General features: G+C 40.1%; 1 protein-coding gene across 1 annotated transcript; it reads left to right on the top strand.

The window, feature by feature from the left end:
• The first annotated feature begins 435 nt into the window (after window positions 1-435).
• Window positions 436-17,925, top strand: RUVBL1 (RuvB like AAA ATPase 1). Its single transcript, XM_042880409.1, has 11 exons — window positions 436-637; window positions 1,190-1,276; window positions 1,888-2,020; window positions 5,721-5,872; window positions 7,128-7,217; window positions 8,062-8,211; window positions 10,049-10,112; window positions 11,710-11,908; window positions 13,809-13,911; window positions 16,942-17,033; window positions 17,346-17,925. Exons 1-11 carry the CDS (start codon window positions 497-499, stop codon window positions 17,503-17,505), a joined length of 1,371 nt encoding a protein of 456 aa, XP_042736343.1. The 5' UTR covers window positions 436-496; the 3' UTR covers window positions 17,506-17,925.
• Window positions 17,926-19,226: the final 1,301 nt, after the last annotated feature.

The raw sequence follows: 19,226 nt of genomic DNA, 5'->3' as shown, positions 1-19,226 counted from the left end.
CAGGGGAGTTGGAGATTCGTGATCCTTTAGGTCCCTTCCAACCCAGGCTATTCTGTGATTCTGTGATGTGCTTTTTCCCTCAGTTTAGCAGCTCGGGAGGAAACTGTTGTAGATGAAGGGTATAAAAGGTGAAGTTAAAGCTTCAGATGCTGCCGTGGGCACGTGAAACTTAATTAACTGCTACACCGGTAACGGCAAGACGACAGCGAGGCCCACCCGAAGGTGATGTCCTGGCTCGGACCCGGCCCATATCCTGACAACGCCCGCGCGCAGCCGGACCCTCTGAGAGCGAGGCACACGGAAGCGCGAAGACGGCCCCTAAAAACATGCACACACTCGGCGGTGACAGGCACCCACCGCATCCAATCATCAACCGGAGCGCCGTCATGTGGGCCAATAGCGAGAGGGGGCGGGGAGAGGAGGCCGCGCGCCGGGAGCCTTGGTAACGCGCGGGCCGCGTGTGGAGGGTGGACGTGCGGGAGAGGGGCGGCCCGCCATGAAGATCGAGGAGGTGAAAAGCACTTCGAAGACCCAGCGCATCGCCGCCCACAGCCATGTTAAAGGGCTGGGGCTGGACGAGAGCGGCACCGCCAAGCCGGCGGGGGCCGGGCTGGTGGGACAGGAGAACGCGCGGGAGGTGAGCGAGGGGCCCGGCCTGGGGCTGCCGCAGGCTGACGGGGAGCCTCAGGCCGTGAATTCGCCGTTACCCCCCTGTAATTCTCAGCAGCGAGCGCGAGGCTTTACCTCAGCTGATGCCGCCTGAGGCGGTGAGGCAGTCCCCGCCGCTGTGACTGACCGCGTTAGCTGCGGAGCTGCCTCCGAACAGAGGTGCCGCAGGCTGTGGAACGCCGCGACATCAGCGATCTGCCGCGGGGTGTTGGGGCTCCTTCCCGGTGCTGGAGTCCTCTGTGCAGAAACTCCTTGCTCTGTTTTTAAGCCTTGATACCTGCGTGCAGCTCAGCGAGGGGAAAGGATTTTGGTTTTGGTTTGAGTTCTGTCGTCTGATTTATTTTTTAAACGATTGTAGGAAGTGATTTCTTTCTTACCTCACTTCTTCTGTGCGTAAAATTGAAATCCGCTTTATTTTTAGTGTCTCAGAAGATCAGTAGCTCTAAACACATCTAGTATTGCTGGAATTAAATATATTCTAACACTTCTCTTGTTCATGGTGCAAACCCTTATCCTGCAGGCTTGTGGGGTTATAGTAGAATTAATCAAAAGCAAGAAGATGGCTGGCAGAGCTGTCCTGTTGGCAGGACCTCCTGGAACTGGCAAGGTATCCTGATATTTCCTTTATTTGTAAGAAATAAAGTCTTCTGAAATCCATTGTAATTTAACACACTGTCACAACCATTTTAGAATAGCGGTTACATTTTGTCTTCATCTGCTGCTGTGTTTTTTTTTTTTTTTTTTTTTCCCCACACAGTTTCCTGCTTTGTGTTTAATTTTTGCCATGTCATTAACACTGGCAGCATCCTCTGCTTTGTGCAGTCATTGTTAATGTGAAAGCACCTCATGGAGGTTGCCAAACACAGAGGTAGTATGGCTTCTGAAGAAGAGTTTTAAAAGTTAATTTTATCTGAATAGCCTAAATAGTTACTCTTTTTGGTTGTTTTCCCCTTGCTGTTTTGTACATATAAGTTGCTGAATTCAGATGTCCAATATTGTTCCTTTACAGTGTTCGTAAGTCTTTGGCAGAAGTCACCTTATGCATGTCTAATTTGTTGTGGTGGGAGAGATTTGTTGTATGTGAGATGTCAGACAGAGCAGTTATAATACTCAAGCGGTGGTTGGTAGAGTGAAAGTGATATGATGAGGAAAGTTAAATTTGTGCTGAAAGAATCCTCATAAAAATGAAACGCTTCATTTCTTTTTTCACTTTTTAAGACTGCTTTGGCTTTAGCTATTGCTCAGGAACTTGGCAGTAAAGTTCCCTTTTGTCCTATGGTTGGAAGTGAGGTCTATTCTACTGAAATAAAGAAAACGGAAGTTCTGATGGAAAACTTCAGACGAGCAATTGGTAAGTTTCAGAAAATAGAAAATTAAGTATTTACACAATACTTACATTGTTTTTTTTTCTAGTAATCTGAAAAGGAAAAAAAATCATGGTGGCTTCCAGATAATGGTATGAACTTTTCTTCAACTCTGATCTTAATTTGGGGAATCTCTCCCACACTTGACAGAGTCAGTAAGGTTTTCTGGAGATAAATGCTTGTGTCCCACGGTTATTTTTTACTTGCTCTCCTCCCCCAGAATCTCTTCATATCCCCCAGGTTCTGTCTCCTGATGTCGCCTCTGACTCTCCAGAAATCAGAAAGAGAACCTAGTTTTAGTTTCTTACGTTAGCAGAAGTACTCATAGACTGCACAATGCTTTCCTACTTCAGTGATTTCACCCTACTGAGCAAGCAGCCTTCTTCAGGGACTCCCAAGTGGCAATGTTAGTCTGGTTTAGTATTCCAGTGAGCACAGAGGAAGTTCCATGCCAGCATAATAAATATCTTCAATATCTTCCTCAATTCTAGAGTGCTTTTTACAAAGTCAATGTAAATTGGGTAAATTTGCAACACAACCTTGCTAAATAGCTAAAATCTCTTTTATGATCTCTGCTGACAGCTGATAAATGCAGTTAAAGTGGTCCTTGTTTGTGTAAGGATTGCCTAAAGATGACCTAACTGAAAAACTGAGCTTATTAACAGTTAATTTTCCTGATTTCTGTGCTGTGTTTCCTCTCTGACTTCACTTGAGTATTTGGGGGTGGTGAAGAGGTCTCTCAGTTCTGCAACCAAGTAGAAGTATTCCATTCATTTTTATAAGAAAGCAACTTTCAGTAGTCTGTGGTCTAGTTACCGTGAACCTGGCAGGGCCTGGGGGAGGGAAGCCAGAGACTGAGCAGTCTGCTATATTTCCTTGATGTGATGAAGTTCCCTGTCAAAGATTTGGAAACTTGAACCAACAGATGAAACTTCTGCCATCCATGTTGTCATTTCTGGAGATAGCTGTATTTTAACTCTTGGGTTAACAGCCAGCTGCATTGTTAGTTCTCTGCATTCCCTGAGTGTCAGCAGAGAGACACTTCTAAACAAATATTGGTGTTCATGAAAGATGGAACTTTTTTTATTCCTTTCTGTTGAACTCTGTGTCACATTTTCATAACACAACCTTTATTGAATATTTTTCTCAGTGTAAAAAAAAAATGTTTTAAAGGATCTGCTTTTTTTTTTTTTTTTTTTTAATCATGGAATGTTTTCCAATTGTGTTTAATTCTTGGTTAGATTTTCAATCACCTGCCTGGCAAATAAATAATTTAGAAGAGTACATGTTCTCATGTTCTCAAAAAAGATTTGATTTTATTTGCACAGTGCAGCTGTAGCTGAGTGCAAGAAAAAAATAAAAAAAATCATCTCACAATTGGCACCTATGTATATATATATATTTTTTTTTGCTTGATTGGTATGAAGCCTTCCTTGCAGGTTCATACATCATCTGCTTCCCTTATTGTACATTTTACAGTGAGGAGCTTTAGACAGCTCAAATTGTAAAAACAATTGGGGGTGTTAACATCAGTTTTTTCTTTTTTTCTTGGAAGCAAGAGGGGCTGATTGGTTTGATCCCATCATTGCATAAGAAAACAGGCAAATCAGAGTTCTCAGATTTGTACTGTTGGAAGTCATATAATAACATGCTTGATGTAGTCTAATGGCCAAACATTGTTCAGAATATGTAAAGAAACAAAAAAAAGTGGAAAATGAGAAGATGGAATTACACAGGCTAAAAACGAACACTTCAGCTAAGAGGGATCAGTACTCTGTGGAGCTTATTAGCAGCCTACCAGGATGGTGACAGTAGCTAGTAAGAAATCACGACTGGAATAGCCCCTTAGATACAGGGAACCAGTAAGCTGTTTATGGGTTGCAACTGCCAGTAAATCACACACTTGCTATTTTGAGTCCACCTTCGAGCCAAAACGTGAAGCATTCTGCAGTTTCTTTCCTGGATTCATGCTTCTGATTTGTAATTAGGAAATGTCTCTGTTTCAGTTAAGGAGGTCTTTTAAGAGTTAAGCTGATACATGCAGATTGATTTTAAAACAGAAGATAATCAACAGGAAGTTCAAAACACCAATTACTTTTTTTCAGATCTTGTTAAACTCAGCTGATTCAGCTTTGGTTTGTATTGTGGAACAGAATTTGCTCTTAGGTCTGATTCTTTTCTGACAAAAGAGAACATGAAGATGTGATTTAGGACCATGCAAAATACACCCCAAACATGAATGGCTTGCAGTTTGTGGGGGCAGAAAGAACTTATACTGAAATGTTAAAAATAAGGGAAAAGCAAGCCTGCAAGTGTCCAAATCTTACCACAGGGAGTTGTGCTGTGCAGAATCCCATATTACTGAATGTTCCTTGCAGATGTAGTCTATGTGATGCAGCCTTGTCTAGGCCAATTTCATAATTCAGAGTTTCATTACTTTTTGTTTAATGTTTTGGCATACTTAAAAAACATTTGAAAAGTTTTCTGAAATTAGCTTTGTGTAGAACTTCCAGGTTATTCTCAATAAGAGAAAACACACACATCTTACCAAGAAATTACCACGTTATCTGAAAATCCCACTATTTCTCACATTTCAACTCCCATCCTTAATTTGGGTCCAGTAGAGGGAGACAGACTCTTATTTGTCAGTCCTTCCTATTTCCCTATCAGCAACTCAGGATTACTGGTGAAGTGTCTGATCTATTTCAAAGCAAAATGAAAAGTTAAGGAACAAGGAAAGTTTTATGAAGTCCTAATAGCCTCAGACTGCACAGGATGATTTCCTTATATCTTGTTACAGCCCATTCATTATTTTTGGTATGGCATGTGTGTCTCATAAAATACTTTATAGAGCCTCCTCAGATGTGGGTTCTTTGAAATTTTATGTAGTTAGAACGTCTGCATAATTGTGGTGGTGATGATAGTGGTTTTTCTTTGGCACAGTCTAACCGTAAAACTCTTCAGCTCTGTATTATTTATCAGTTTAAAGTGACTTTTAGTCCACGGCAATATTTCTGGCTTAGAATATTGTAATGTTTTCTCAATTCTCTGAAAAACAGTGGAGTAAGGATGTCCCTGTCTCCTGTTTTGAAAGTTTTAAGTTTGCTTTATAACAGATCCTGTTAAACTTTGTCTAGCTCACCTCTCACCTATAACTTGTAGAATATTATACGTTGTTTTTCTTAAAAACAAAGTGTTTTTGAAGTTACTTTATTTCTCCTCTATCCTGACTTTATGGGACTTTTCTAAAAGCATAAAAATTGTGTACAACTCACAGTTGTGCTGTTGTCAATGATCCTTAGTTTCAGAATTTTGATGAACTGTTTAGTGCAAAGTTGTAAATCAGGCAACTGCCCTCTTTGAGGTAAAAGAAAGAGGATACTGATATTTGCCTAAAGAATGAATAATAACAGCAGAAAGAAAATCTTAAAAATCTTTCTTAGAGCTTAATAAGCTGCTTTCTGGATCAGAACTTGGGCTCAGCTTTCCCTCTCATGACCTGGGTTGAATATTCACACTTAATATTGAAGAGCTATAATTATCTTTGACATTTTGGAATTAAAGATTTCCAGTTAAACGTAACAAACCCTTGCAATATATTAAAATCTGTTGGCATTGATGTAGAAGACTCAAGTGCTTTTGGCCATTGATTTGTGTAATTAAGCTATTCCAAACGATTGCTTCCAGGATTGAGGATTAAAGAGACCAAGGAGGTGTATGAAGGAGAAGTCACAGAATTAACTCCATGTGAGACTGAAAACCCTATGGGGGGCTATGGCAAAACAATCAGCCATGTAATTATAGGACTCAAAACTGCAAAGGGAACCAAGCAGTTGAAGGTATGTGTGGCGGGGTTTCCAAGTTTCCTTTAAAATGTCATATCTGCATCTTCTGTTTTTCACCAGTTCTTGATCCCCAGCTGGGTAGAGTAACAGTGCAAAGAAACTGTTTTGCTAGACAATGTTATCTTACTCCTGAGCAGGTATTTTTATCTCTTTGGTGTTCTTAGTTTTTGGATGTCGGTCTTGTCTTCTCTCCTACTAATAGAAACTCCATCGCTCACTTAACAGCTCCTGTTACTTTTCTGCTTGACAATACACACTTGTGAGTGTTCAAGTTAAAAGGAAGATTTAACCAGCAAAAGGTTCTGTTCAGTTTAGCAGCAATGTTACTAGCACACAGAGAAAACAGGTCAGTGAGGAGTCTGAGCTACAACCTGATCTGCTCACAATGAGTGCAGCTGTAACTTCACGTTCATAGTAGCAAACATTCAAGAAGGCTTATTCATTTTTGTTTTTCCTGATACTCAACTGAATTTTTGAGAGTAGTTTTGGCAAATTTTGTCTGCTTCCATATAAATGGTTCTTTCTGCCACAGTTCTTCCTTCTATATGTGGAGATATGCTTTAGTGAATACGTGATAGAGAACTAGAAATTGAGCTGGTATGTTGCCAGCTCAGCCCCACTTTCCCTTTGTTTTCTTGTCTCTGTCCTTATTGTTTAATTTCCCTGTCAGTTAGAATACAAGAGCTGAAAGCTGTCTCTGTTGTTAAGTATCAACTTGCATTTGTTCACGCTGGAAACAAGAAAATGCAGAGGAAAAAATGAATAAATACGTACTATGAGAAACAATAGCATCTCACATATTCCACTTTCTTTCCCTTATGCAGCTTGACAGAGGATGCAGACTCAGGATCAAGTAGCATAATGCAGTGCAGTAGTCAGTTTTTGTAAAAGTTTTGCTAGAAAGCTAGAAGCACCACATCCTCAGTGTAAACATGTTGTCACATTACACAAAGGCACACTTTGTAACTGGTAGCATTATGTTTTTGGCACTTAACGTCACTTTCTTCAGACAGATATTTTAGTGTAAGAAAATAAGTTTTATGCATCTTCTTTAGATTTTACAGTAAAGACTAAGTTGTACTCTACCACTACTCCAGGTGTCACAGCTTTATAAAATCCTAGAGGATATTATGGGGGGAAGTTGCAATTTAACGTTGCCTGCTGAAGTATGCTTTAGTCTAAACTTTTTGTTGATTACCACATTAATGCAGAACTGTTTTCACCAACTGTGATGTTTGTTTGTGTGCAGCTGGACCCAAGCATATTTGAAAGCTTGCAGAAGGAACGAGTGGAAACAGGAGATGTTATTTACATTGAAGCAAACAGTGGAGCTGTCAAGGTAAAGTTAAAGTTCTGCATTTTTATGCAGGTGGATGTGTTCTTGCAGGTCTTCCCTGCCTTTGTCAGAAAGCTCTCCCATTTGTTAAGCTTAATTGACATGAAATGGTTATGTGAGAGTTTTAAAAGTGCCTAGTATTATCCTTATCTGGTAAGAAAAATTATCTCTTGCACTGAAAGAACATGGTCATCTGGTTCACGATTAAGGTCATGTGGCAAGGAAGCTATCGCTGGTGCTGCCTGTTTGAGTTTCCTTTTCTCTGAGATCAAGACATCTTTAAGGAAAGATGGGGAAAAAAAAAAAACAGCAAGCAACTTTAGTCATTTTCAGGCTGACATGTGCAGTGTATTTAATCTTTCTTTTATCGCTCTGGTATTTTCTCCACAAGATATATACATGTAGAAGGGAATACTGCATTAGTTAGCATTCTTTTCATATCTGATTTGGAAAGTAGCGATACTTGCTGTTTAATGGATGACCATAATATTTTCTATCATATAATAAATCACCCACCTACAAAGGAGTCTTGAACAGTTCCCCTAATCTCTAGCTAATCGTCTGGATTTGTCCTTTAGCAAGAATTGCATACGGTTAAAATAAAGGGAGAGAGGAGTGAAATATTCTTACCACCAAAATATCAGGTGCTTTTCAGTAGGGTATTTTGAGCTTTGATCAGTAGATACAGTATGCTTGTTGCTAAGCAGGGAGTTGGATGTCTGAACTGTCAGACAGAAGCTTGTCAGGACTGGAGTTGTGAACTAAGCCCTTTAGCAAGTTTGTCACTCAAGGTTTTGGCACCAAAACAAATCCTATACTTATGTTTCTTTTCTTTGCCTTTCTTCAGAGGCAAGGCAGGTGTGACACCTACGCTACAGAATTTGACCTTGAAGCTGAAGAGTACGTTCCTTTGCCAAAGGGTGATGTGCACAAGAAAAAAGAAATTATTCAGGACGTTACTCTGCATGACTTGGATGTGGCCAATGCTCGACCTCAGGTATCTAATTACACAGATGAAGCCTTTACAGAATAAAATATTGTACATAGTTCTGGTGGCTTCAAGAATAACTAGGAAGATATAGAAAGCTTTGAGTTGTTCTAAAGTACCCTCAAAGACACTGCTACAGGAAAAACAGGAGGTATCTCAAAGGCCATTCTAACTCTGCTCTCTGCAAGGAGGCCTCCTCCTCTTGACAAAGAAAGAGGTGATAGAGTCATTAAAGGTAGAAAAGACCTCTTGTAACAATCAGAAAGATCAACGCAATGGAACAGCAATACAGGAGGTGTAATGACAAAGGGACTAGCACAGCAGAGAGGTATTACAAAGAAAAAGTGCTCACCCATCTCTGAAGATCTAGGCACAAAAAGGAAACTCCACAACAGAAGGATCTGCAGCCAGAGATCCTTCTCTAGTTGCAGTCAGCCCTTAAATGAGATCTAAGAGAGCTGCAGCCAGGCTCCACCCTTCCTAACACACAGCTGAATTGCCTTCACCTGTGCTCCCAGGGCTGACCTGGGTCCTTTCCTCAGGTGCTCAGTCAGTGATTCAGGCCATGACTCAGCAGTTCCTATGCACCTCTTGAGGTTATCAAGTCCAACTTTCAGCCCATCACCACCATGCCCAATAAATCCCATTCCTAAATGCCACATCTACACATTTCTTGAATTCCTCCAAGGACAGTGGAGGACTCCACCTCTTCCCCCAGCAGCCTGTGTTCCAATTTTTGACAACTCTTTCAGATAATAAATTTTTCCTAATATCCGACATTTAAAAATAATAATAATAAATGTAAGCACCCTTGCCCTTGGAAAACCTTCTGCTTGATCATGGTGTCTCCCCTGCCGGGTAAGATTACTCCTTTGTCTCCATAAGGAGAGATGTGAGGTAGCAGCAGCCAGATCTGCATCATTTTATTCGTTGAAAGTTGAGTACAGATTAATTTCTTCTGCTTTGTAGTTATAGCTTTGTGGTTGTAAAATAGAAATTGCAAGTACTGTGATAAATTACAGAATATCCTCTGAGTTGTAGTGGACCCATAAGGATCATCGAGTCCAACTCTTGGCTCCACACAGGACAACCCAAAGATCAGACCGTGTGTCTGATCACCGAGTGTTTTTGACCTTGCTGTAGGTTCTCTTAATTTCCCCACTTCCTCCAGAAACATTTCATAACCTCCCATTAAACTTCCTTGTGATTTGCAGTAGAGCTCTGATGTCACTGCATTAAAAAGTTGAAAGTAGGAGAATTACCCCAATCTGTATCGTAATGTAAACCAAGGAAGGAGGAAACTCCTTCTCTGTCATAAACAAAAGGCACTGACAATACAGTATTTGTGTTTAAAGGTTGGCACCCCTATGATATGATATTACAAGCCCTTAACCTGCTACTGCATTTCAGAATAAACATCCTTTTTCCAACAGAATCATTTACCTGATAATATCAAGGAATTCTGAAGTGTTAAAACTCTGCGTAATTGTTCCTGTGTTGACAGGTTGAACAATTACAGTGCACACAAATAATCCTAAGCCTCTGTGTTCCCTGATGTTTTGAGTTCTCATGAGCTTCTCTATGACAATTTTTAAAAGCAGATATCTCATTTTTTTGTACACTGTGCAAATGAGCAAGGTTAAAGAAAGAAAATAGCTAATCAAACAGTTGGGCTTGGAACACCATTGTGGTAAAGCGACCCGACCTTTGGCAGGTTAGCAGCCACTGCTGAATAAAATGTCAGTTCAACTGCAAGAAAGAACTGCTTTAGCCAATTTCCAGTTCTTAAAATTCTCATGGTACGTGTTCACTGCAAGACTTAATACTTGCTGTAACTTTCTTCTAGGGTGGGCAAGACATCCTCTCTATGATGGGACAACTGATGAAGCCTAAGAAAACTGAAATTACTGGTATGAACCCTGCATCATGTTTTCAGACCATCGTAACCTATGTTTGCCAATTAGAAAAGCATTAAAAGTTGGGTTATTAGTATAGCAGCTATAATGATGAATGCCTACAAATAATGTTTTTTCAAAAATGTTCAAATTTAGCTGGAAACACTGCAAACGTTACTGGTTCACCCAGTTTCAAACTATATACTGTATTCTGCATCCATGTTTTTGGAAAGAAGGAGGTCAGAGACCTAGTGCTGTCCTTCAAATATTTCTGCTCAAGAGTATGTGGTTATATATAGGTTGCTCCAGAAGTAATGCCTATTTATTTCCCTGGAAAGTGCAGCAGATACAAAGAGCACAGTAACACTAGTTGGTAGAGCAAATTCTCAGCTACAAAACACTTTTTCAACACAGTCACAATCAGTTAGCTCTGCATTTTCACCAGCAGTTGAACAAGAACCTGTGTGCCAAGCTCATAAAGATCTGCACCAGCACAGGTGACCCACTGTCACCACTGCTGAAATGCACCACCCACCTCCTCACTGTGCTCACATCCACTGTTTGGTCTCCCTAAATGCTAACATCACTGGGTGCCATTTTTGCCACATGGAGGAATTCAGTCCCACACCTTTGTTTCATGCACGCTTCCATGTCAGATGCCATTTTGTCAGACTGCCCCTCTGCTGCCATCTGTCAACAGCACATAACAGAATATTGGTGGAAAGGTTCAGCCTCTACTGCCATACCACCAGCATCTGCCTCCGTGGTCACAGGCCAACACAGTAAATAGCAGTCATTACTTTCAGAGCAGCCCTCATATTTTCCTAGAGCTGTGCTGAGTTGCAAACTGACACCTCAAAAATGAAAAAAAATCTTAGGTCACTTTCTTTTGTGAAGCAACCGTGCACTATTTCTGAGGAGCAGAAAAAAGGCTTCTAAGCACTCCAGCCTTGGTTTGCTTTTGACTGCTGTAGCAGCTGCCTTTGACTTAATGCTGTCAGTGCACTGTTGCTCTTCCTACTTACACATGTCTGAAGGAAAAAAGATCTACAGAAAAATCAGTTCTCTTTTTCATTCTTTGAAATAATTGATATTTCATTAAGTAACTAAATTGAGATAAAAGTCCTCAATTCCTAACTTGAACAGTGCTCTTTTGAAGTATTTCTTACACTCCAGAGGTCATTTTGCTTATTCTGAAGTTAAGTTTATCTGTAACATCTTGTGTACCTTTGAGATCCATATGTTGACAGAATCTTTATAGAATGCTACGTTGCTGAAATACAGCAGAAATATTTTATTCTTTCAATAATCTTTTTACACATGCTTGGAAACGTGGTTAAACTTCACATTTTAAAACAAAGTTTGGCTGACTTATGTGCAGGAAGTTCAGTTAAGAGATATTTTGATGCACAGATGTCTCCACAATACAGGACTCAAATTTCAAATCTTAGTTTCAATTTCCACAGAATTTCAGTGTTGCCGAGATTTATCCTGTGGCATTAAGAGATCAAACCATGAACATTTCCAGGGGAATCTGTTGATTGCTGTAAGTCTTCATAGAAACCTATTGCTCGCTAGCAGAGTAATTAACAACTTATTTTGGTTCTCATAGATAAACTTCGAGGAGAAATAAATAAAGTGGTAAATAAATACATTGATCAAGGCATCGCAGAACTGGTCCCAGGTGTACTGTTTGTAGATGAGGTTCACATGCTGGATATTGAATGCTTCACATACCTGCACCGAGCACTGGAATCTTCTATTTCCCCCATTGTAATCTTTGCATCCAATCGAGGAAACTGTGTAATCAGGTACGTCTGAAGTCGAATGTTCCAGTTTGCATCAGCCCATAAGTCATGGAGTGAGCTGTGTCAGCAGTGTGAGAACGTTTGAAAGCTTTTGTCTCTGGTACTGACATCTGTGGAAACACCCTGTGTGGGTTGCGAGGTGCATCACTGCTTAGGAATTGCTTGTTGGCTTCTCCAAGAGAAGCTCATTTAGTGCCACACTAACTGAACTAAAGCAGATTAGAACTCCTTTTATTTCTACTGACACATCCCTCTTGTTCTCTAAACTGCGTTCCCTGAATGTTCTCTTACAGTTACCTCTCTCTTCAGATATCTCAACACAGCTCTTGTAGAACCAGAAATGCAAACTTCTATTGTAGTTTTCTCCTTCTGAATCAATTTGTTGTTTGCTATCCTTGTTGTATAAGGCTTAAACTTCCTGTCCTCACTGCTGAAGCATATTGCAGTTCATCCTCTCACTGTTCTTCTTTCTTTCCTACTTTAGTGGTCTAGACTTTTTTTATCTCCAGCCCTGCCAACCTACCTCCTGTTTTTAATCTCTGCTCCATTTCCACTTCAATATTTTGCACCCACACAGTGCATTCTTTGCATTTTCTGTAAAAGTTTTTTCCTCTTTCAAATTCTTCCTCAAGTTTTACTCTTAATTTGTGGTCTAGATCTAAGTACATCAAAACAAGATGTCTTTAGCAATGATTGCTACTCTTTAAGTTGACTTCATTTAGCTCTTTAACCAGCTATTCCTTTCGCTCTTACTGGGTCATCTGATATTAATCTTTCTCTGTTTGCATTGTTTAGAAGTTAAGATGGTAAGCCTGTCAAAAATGATGAGGTGGGACTTTGCAGTACTGTTTCTGCAAAGGAATAAAAAGGCTGTCTTGTAAAAGTAGAACAGATCTATTAGCAGGGATTGACAGGAACCTGTGATTTAAGGAAGAAAGGTTTCCATATAATGGTTGTATCTAATATTGATAAACTAAATCCCTTAAAAGCAAGGTCTTAACTCCACACTGCTATCTTAAAGTGTTGGTGATGCTCTGATATGCCTACTGGTATCTTAAAAGGGTCAGGGGAGACTTAATTTTATAACGTAGCTGGTTGATTCTTCAACATCATGAGAGAACATCATCTGCTTGGGTTGACTGCAGGGATTTTGGATTTGTTTCCCGTGGAGAACCGTGACCAAAGCTGAGATGCCTAAATACTGGTATTGAACTTGGAAATGTATCCACCAGCACTTTACCTTTTACATCTGTTATCTCCATAGGTATCACAAAATGTGGATATCCTTCTTTCTTGACCAGTTCGCTTTTCTTGAAAAACCAAGAGTAGATGTGTCTGCACAATGCTATTGGGTGTTGTTTGCCAAACAAAAAAAATGGTTGAGAGTCTAGACTGTCCTTCATAGACAGATCTCTACTTCTGAATTTGCTGGACTGCAAGCCTGTAATGCAAATACTGCAGTGGCTGGAGGGTCTCAGGGATGTATAGAACAGAGTAGTGGCTTGTTCAGCAAGAGAGAACATTCAGTGACTAATAGTGCATATAATTGATATTGCTATACAGCTTAATAAGAATCATTTGTTCCTAATTGGCATACACTTTGAAACATTAGGTAAGACCACATTGTAAGATACAGTGAAAAGAAATACAAGGAAAAGCACCACCTCAGACTATTTTTGAGTGACATGTTTAAAAGTTCCTATAATATTTGTTTCTTGCAGGCTGCCCAGTGTGAACTTCAGGCTAGAACATTTCCTGTCAGTGCCTGGGGAGTTTGTCTCTATGGGAGTACAGAAGAATTGTAAATTAGTGGACATACAGTCAATTACTACTGATTTTAGTCAAATCAACACACTGTATTCAGAATAATACCTGATCCCTTTCCATTTGTTTTCTCCTTTAGAGGCACAGAGGATGTAGTGTCTCCTCATGGAATACCACTGGACCTGCTGGACAGGGTGATGATTATCCGAACCATGCTGTACACGCCTCAAGAAATGAAACAGGTATACAGAGCATCCTGAGAGCTTCTAAAAAATATATGGGATCCTACTTTCTTGGGATAACTTCTACATTCCTGTATACTCTGTTACTATTGAGCTGTTGGAATCAGCAGAGCTTGTGCCAGAAAGTTCACCACTTCCTAAATGTATGCTGCTTTAGAAACCATTTAGAGTAAGTTGGTTAAAATTGTGCATATGTTTTCTTTATGTTGGATTTCCATACACTGACAAACTACTGGTAAACATGTCTAGAGCTGAAAGTGACCTGCATGTGCTTCTGCAGAATTTGCAGGTTCCAGCAGGCAGTGCTTTTTCCTGCAGGTATGAGTGTTGCATTCTGGGGACCTGTGGTCCCAGACCTCAGCTGTTCCTCTACGTAACAGATGAGGAATTACAGAATGCAGCTTCACTCACTGCATTTCTGCCCCCATCCCCTGTACTAAAGCTTTAACCTGCTTGGGCTGCTTCCTGAAAGTGAAAGGATAAGTGAAGGGATTTTTGTGCTCCTAGACAAGTTCCAAACGTTAGCACAGTAAACATTGCAGAGATGCATTTCTGGATGCCCGAAACTTTTCCTGTGGGGCCATGGCTGTGTACCGTGTATCGATTCTAATGCTTAGGTGCCATTATGATGCACCGTGTCAAAGATCCCCCTCATTAGCGTCTCAATACTGTGAAGTGACACAAAGCAGAAGACGTTACAGTTTATCATGTCAGTTCTTTGTATTATTTAAGAGATAGTGTCAATGGAGGAGAGCGTTTTCACCAGATAATAGTCTCTTGCTGCTGGATAAGTGCCACGGTGAAGCTGAGGCATTTATTGAATATAAACGTAGGGGCAAAGCTTCATTTCGTTTACTTTGAGGAGCTTTTCACATGCGGCTGTTGTGAACCACGCTCAGGATGATTTTGTTTGCACCTAAAAGGATACTTAAAAGCATTACAATGTAGATAACAGTAGAAGCAGCCCAGAGATTTAATAATATGATTATGTTTTGTCTGTATACAAAACAGGTTTTCAAGTGTGACTTCTGCTCAGTCTGCAGGTGTTAAAAACTGTCGTCTGAACTTCTCTGTACTGTATGTGAATTTTGTGCAATAAGAGCAGGAGGAAAATGTACTGAGAATTAAAAATAGCTTCACAAAAAGCAGCATAGGGTACTGTGTTATCAGCAGACAATATAGTATTAAAGAGCTTGTTCCTAAACTGGTCATTTCTTACAAGAGCTGGGTTCAGTGCTATGTTTTCCAACCTCTCCCAGGGCTGAGGGAAATGCAGTGTTTACAGTAGCTTTTTCTGAGGCTAAAAATAGATCTGGACATTTTCTGCCATAAACCACATAGTTAAACAATCTCATCTTCCCTTAGATTAGGACTTTTCCATGAATTCTTTTGAGAGAGGAGAAGGAGGCATGTATTACATTCCACTTTCTAACTAAATACAGCTTAGGAGGGATGATGAAAATAAAAGATGCCCAAAGTGTCTCTTTTTGGTCCTGCTTTTCTTTCATTCTAGGAGGTAGTTTTCATTGACTGTATTTCTACATGGGACCCTTTGCCTCGACATCTCACAACTGATTTGCTTATCAGCACAGTAATTGTGTGTCTATGGAAAGTTAGTTCATAACCAGAAGAAATCCCATCGTGTGGTTCTGATATCAAGACTCACAGTTTCCTTACTGCAACCACGCAGTGATTCTAGGATAACCCCCTGGTAAATGCACATTCTAGCCTGATACTTTTTCTTCCATGTGTGCCTGCTGTGGGATGGAAGAGGTCACACATTATGAACAAAGGATGCCAGTTATTTCACCTGCTAAGCACTTCTTTTCCTATTTGACAGAAGCTTGGCTAGTATGTATTTTCTGGGTTACTGCTGTGGTCCCTGATCCTTCAGTGAGGTTCTACTAGATAAAAAAATTCAAGAAATAGTTATTGTGAGCTAAGTGGCATTCGAGGTGTCTTGCTTCCAGCAGGGGTAGAACAAAGCCGCAGTATTTGAAGGAAAAGCGCCGTTTGGATGATCTGTAAGATGTGACAGGTCTTCAGTTTGGAATGGCAATTTGCAGGGACGTTTCTGATATTCAGTATTAATGTCTTAGCACAACTTTCTGCCATTTCAAACCCCTCTTTACTCCCTTCCCTACCCTGACTCCCCTGGCGCATTTTTATGGCTTTAATTTAAACGAGTGCTTGATATCTTGTTTACAAAGCTGCCAAAGTGAAAAATACCTGTATTATATGAGGCTTGCAGTTCCAGAGTTATCTCAGCACTACAACACAACATCATTATCCAGTCTGCCCCTTATCACTCGGCTGGTAATACGCACTGCCGAGAGACTTGCGCCACTCCTGGTACAGCTTTATATGCTCAGGCTTATTGTGATATCTTGCTCTCCAACTTTGTACAGATCTGCAAACTGGTACAAGCCTGGGACTGTTCTTGAAAGATTAGATTCTTCTTGGTGATTTTTTTTTCTTCTTGCATGAATAGGTGAATCTTAGAAAGTAACTTTTTGATTTATTGTACAATTGGATTGTCAGTGGAATAAAAAGTGTGTTGTGAGCTGCTATGGGAAGAGCGTAGCTTTTTGTAGGGCTTGTTGGAACACTCTGCTGTGTAGCAGCAACAGTGCACTGTAGGAACTGATGGGGCTGCCCACAAGACTCCAGCTGTCATCTCTTGTGTTACTCTCTGTATACTTTTTCAATCTCCTTGTGTAAGTTCTCGTACTCTGCTTCTCATTAGTAGATATACTTTGCTAACCATGTAAAATCATCATAAAGTAGTCTCAAAACATTACTTCAGCCTGCTTTTGATTGTCAGGTTTCCCAGCATGATGTTTTCCCATTCAAAGACATAGAATTCCACACATCTTTTGTAGTTCAGTGGTAAATTACAACAGGAGAAGTTCATACCATCTCATTTTATAGCACAGCCTATCTCTAAGCTGACAGTGTTTCTAGAAAATAAACTAAGTAGTGTAGCATGCTGATAGTTTGAGCTGTTACCTGACTTATTTATTCCAACAGATCATAAAACTTCGTGCTCAGACAGAAGGAATTAACATTAGCGAAGAAGCTCTAAATCATTTAGGGGAAATTGGTACCAAGACAACCTTAAGGTAAGTTGAGTCCATTGATTCTTCTCTCATACTTTCTAAGTGTGACTGGGGCTTAAAACACTGGAGGATAATTTGCTCTTGAAGTGAAACAACTCCCTCCCACACAGTAACATTGTGCTAAGAAGAGTTAATGTTACTAGAGGTTACTGATCCTCCCGCTGCCTTGTTTTAGAGAGGTACAAGCTATAGGATCTTACAGACTTTTTAATATTACTAGAGCTATGTGTTTCCCAATAGGTCTCCCACCCATGCATTTATTCAGTTCACTGGAATGCACTGAATTGTAATTTTTCATCATCTGTTTGATCACAGGTATGCTGTGCAGCTACTGACCCCAGCTAACCTGCTTGCCAAGATTAATGGGAAAGACAGCATTGAGAAGGAGCATATTGAAGAAATAAACGAACTTTTCTATGATGCCAAGTCTTCAGCAAAAATCTTGGCTGATCAACAAGAGAAGTACATGAAATGAGCTTACATTAGATGCTTTGAAGTGGCGTTAACCCTTAGCCAGGGCTGGCTTAAATAAGAAATGTTAATGGTTTGTCTCTTTTGGGACTGGAAAAATATTTAAATGTTGGACTGCTTTGTCAGGCCAGAACTAAATAGCAAGCGTTCCTATTGTATTGTCAGTGATAAGATGCTCTGTGATACCTGTGTAACATCTTAGTCTCCATTTTATGAGTACCTGTGAAATGAATAGCTCTGGAACCACCAGTGGTTTTTAGATTTCATTATGGAAGAGCTCTAACTGAAGCTGATGCTTAAGAACAGTCTATTTTCTTTATGAATACCCTTTTAAGATAGTTTCCTTTTACAGATGATGACTTTTTTTTTTGAATCAAAGTTTGTCTGAAGTGGTTTATAATAAAGTATTTCAAGAATACTGGTAGCTTGCCCATGTTTGTCCTGAGTCCTGACTTCCCTCAATAAACAGTTGAAAAATGGGAATCACAATGCAAAATGTGAATAAAATGGGTCTGTGACACAAGAACAGATCTGTAGCAAAGGAAAGAAATAGTAACAAGGCCTTTTTAAGGACTTCCTTGGATATTTTGGCCCTTCTAACGTGTTTCTCCTGAAATAACTTTTTCTTTAGGTTTTCTTAAAGCAGATTAAACAAATTCATGTTGTCACAAGCTACATTTTCCACTATGTTCAGTCCTCGCTTTCTTGATCAACCACCATAAAAAAAAATTGCAAGCTAAAAGTGTTTGATGTCCACACAGACAAGAGAGTTAGCAGAACAACTGTGAGAAAAGTTAGCCTGGAATTAAGGTTTGAAATTCTGCTCTGCACAGATTTTTTATGAACTTTGCTTCAGTTGCTTTTTCACAAAGCGCGTTTCCTTCTGTTAGATGCAGATACTTTTAGTTCCTCACAGCACTCGGAATAAACGCTTTGAAGTTTAAAATCTTGGACAAATCTGTGTAACATAAGTAGGTGATATAAGAAAAAACTCATTTTCGTTACTAACCTCACATCTTTTACTACAAACTTCAGTGATTTTAAACCATTTCGTGTTCACTTGGATTTAATATTGTTTTGATCACATTCTACATCACGGTCACGTGAAAATCTGTCCCATTCTACAAGATGAATTTTAGTACTGCCAGCCAGCCCTAATTATCTTCTGTGCTTTAAATAATCTTTCTACTTCATTCTCTACATCTGTAACGAAACAGCAGTGACAGAGATATTCAATGAATGAATTTTTTTGTTGTTGATCTCTGACTACGTTTGGCCAAGGAGCAATCCTGCTTTCAAACCTGCAGGGACCTCTCTCTTACTGACTCCAAATGAACAAAGATAGCAAATACAGCACTAAATCGCTTCCCTCAGTGCCCCGTCTCCAGGGAGGCGACTCCACCGCTTCCCTGGGCAGCCTGATCACTTGGTGCCCTGCTCACATGGTGGCAGAAGACCTGCTGAGGCAACGAGGAGTGGACTTTTGCAAGAAAATAAGGCCTTAATTACACATAGGGAAGGGAAATAGCAGAAAAAACCCTGCAGCTTTCCAATCCTTCAACAGGGAAAGTTGACCACCCCTCCCCCATTTCTGCTTGTGCTGATGTTTGTACAACAAACAAGCCCCTGTGTTGCCTCTGCACTGGTTCTGGAGGACTCCCCCCAGCATGCCATCTTTAACAGCCATTAAGTGTCTACCAAAGACATAAAGCTGTGATATAAAGG

The sequence above is a fragment of the Lagopus leucura genome, unplaced genomic scaffold, assembly GCF_019238085.1.
Source record: "Lagopus leucura isolate 7727_CA_CO unplaced genomic scaffold, USGS_WTPT01 Super-Scaffold_100026, whole genome shotgun sequence".
NCBI classification, from domain to species: Eukaryota; Metazoa; Chordata; class Aves; order Galliformes; family Phasianidae; genus Lagopus; species Lagopus leucura.
This window is presented reverse-complemented; position numbering and strand designations above follow the sequence as displayed.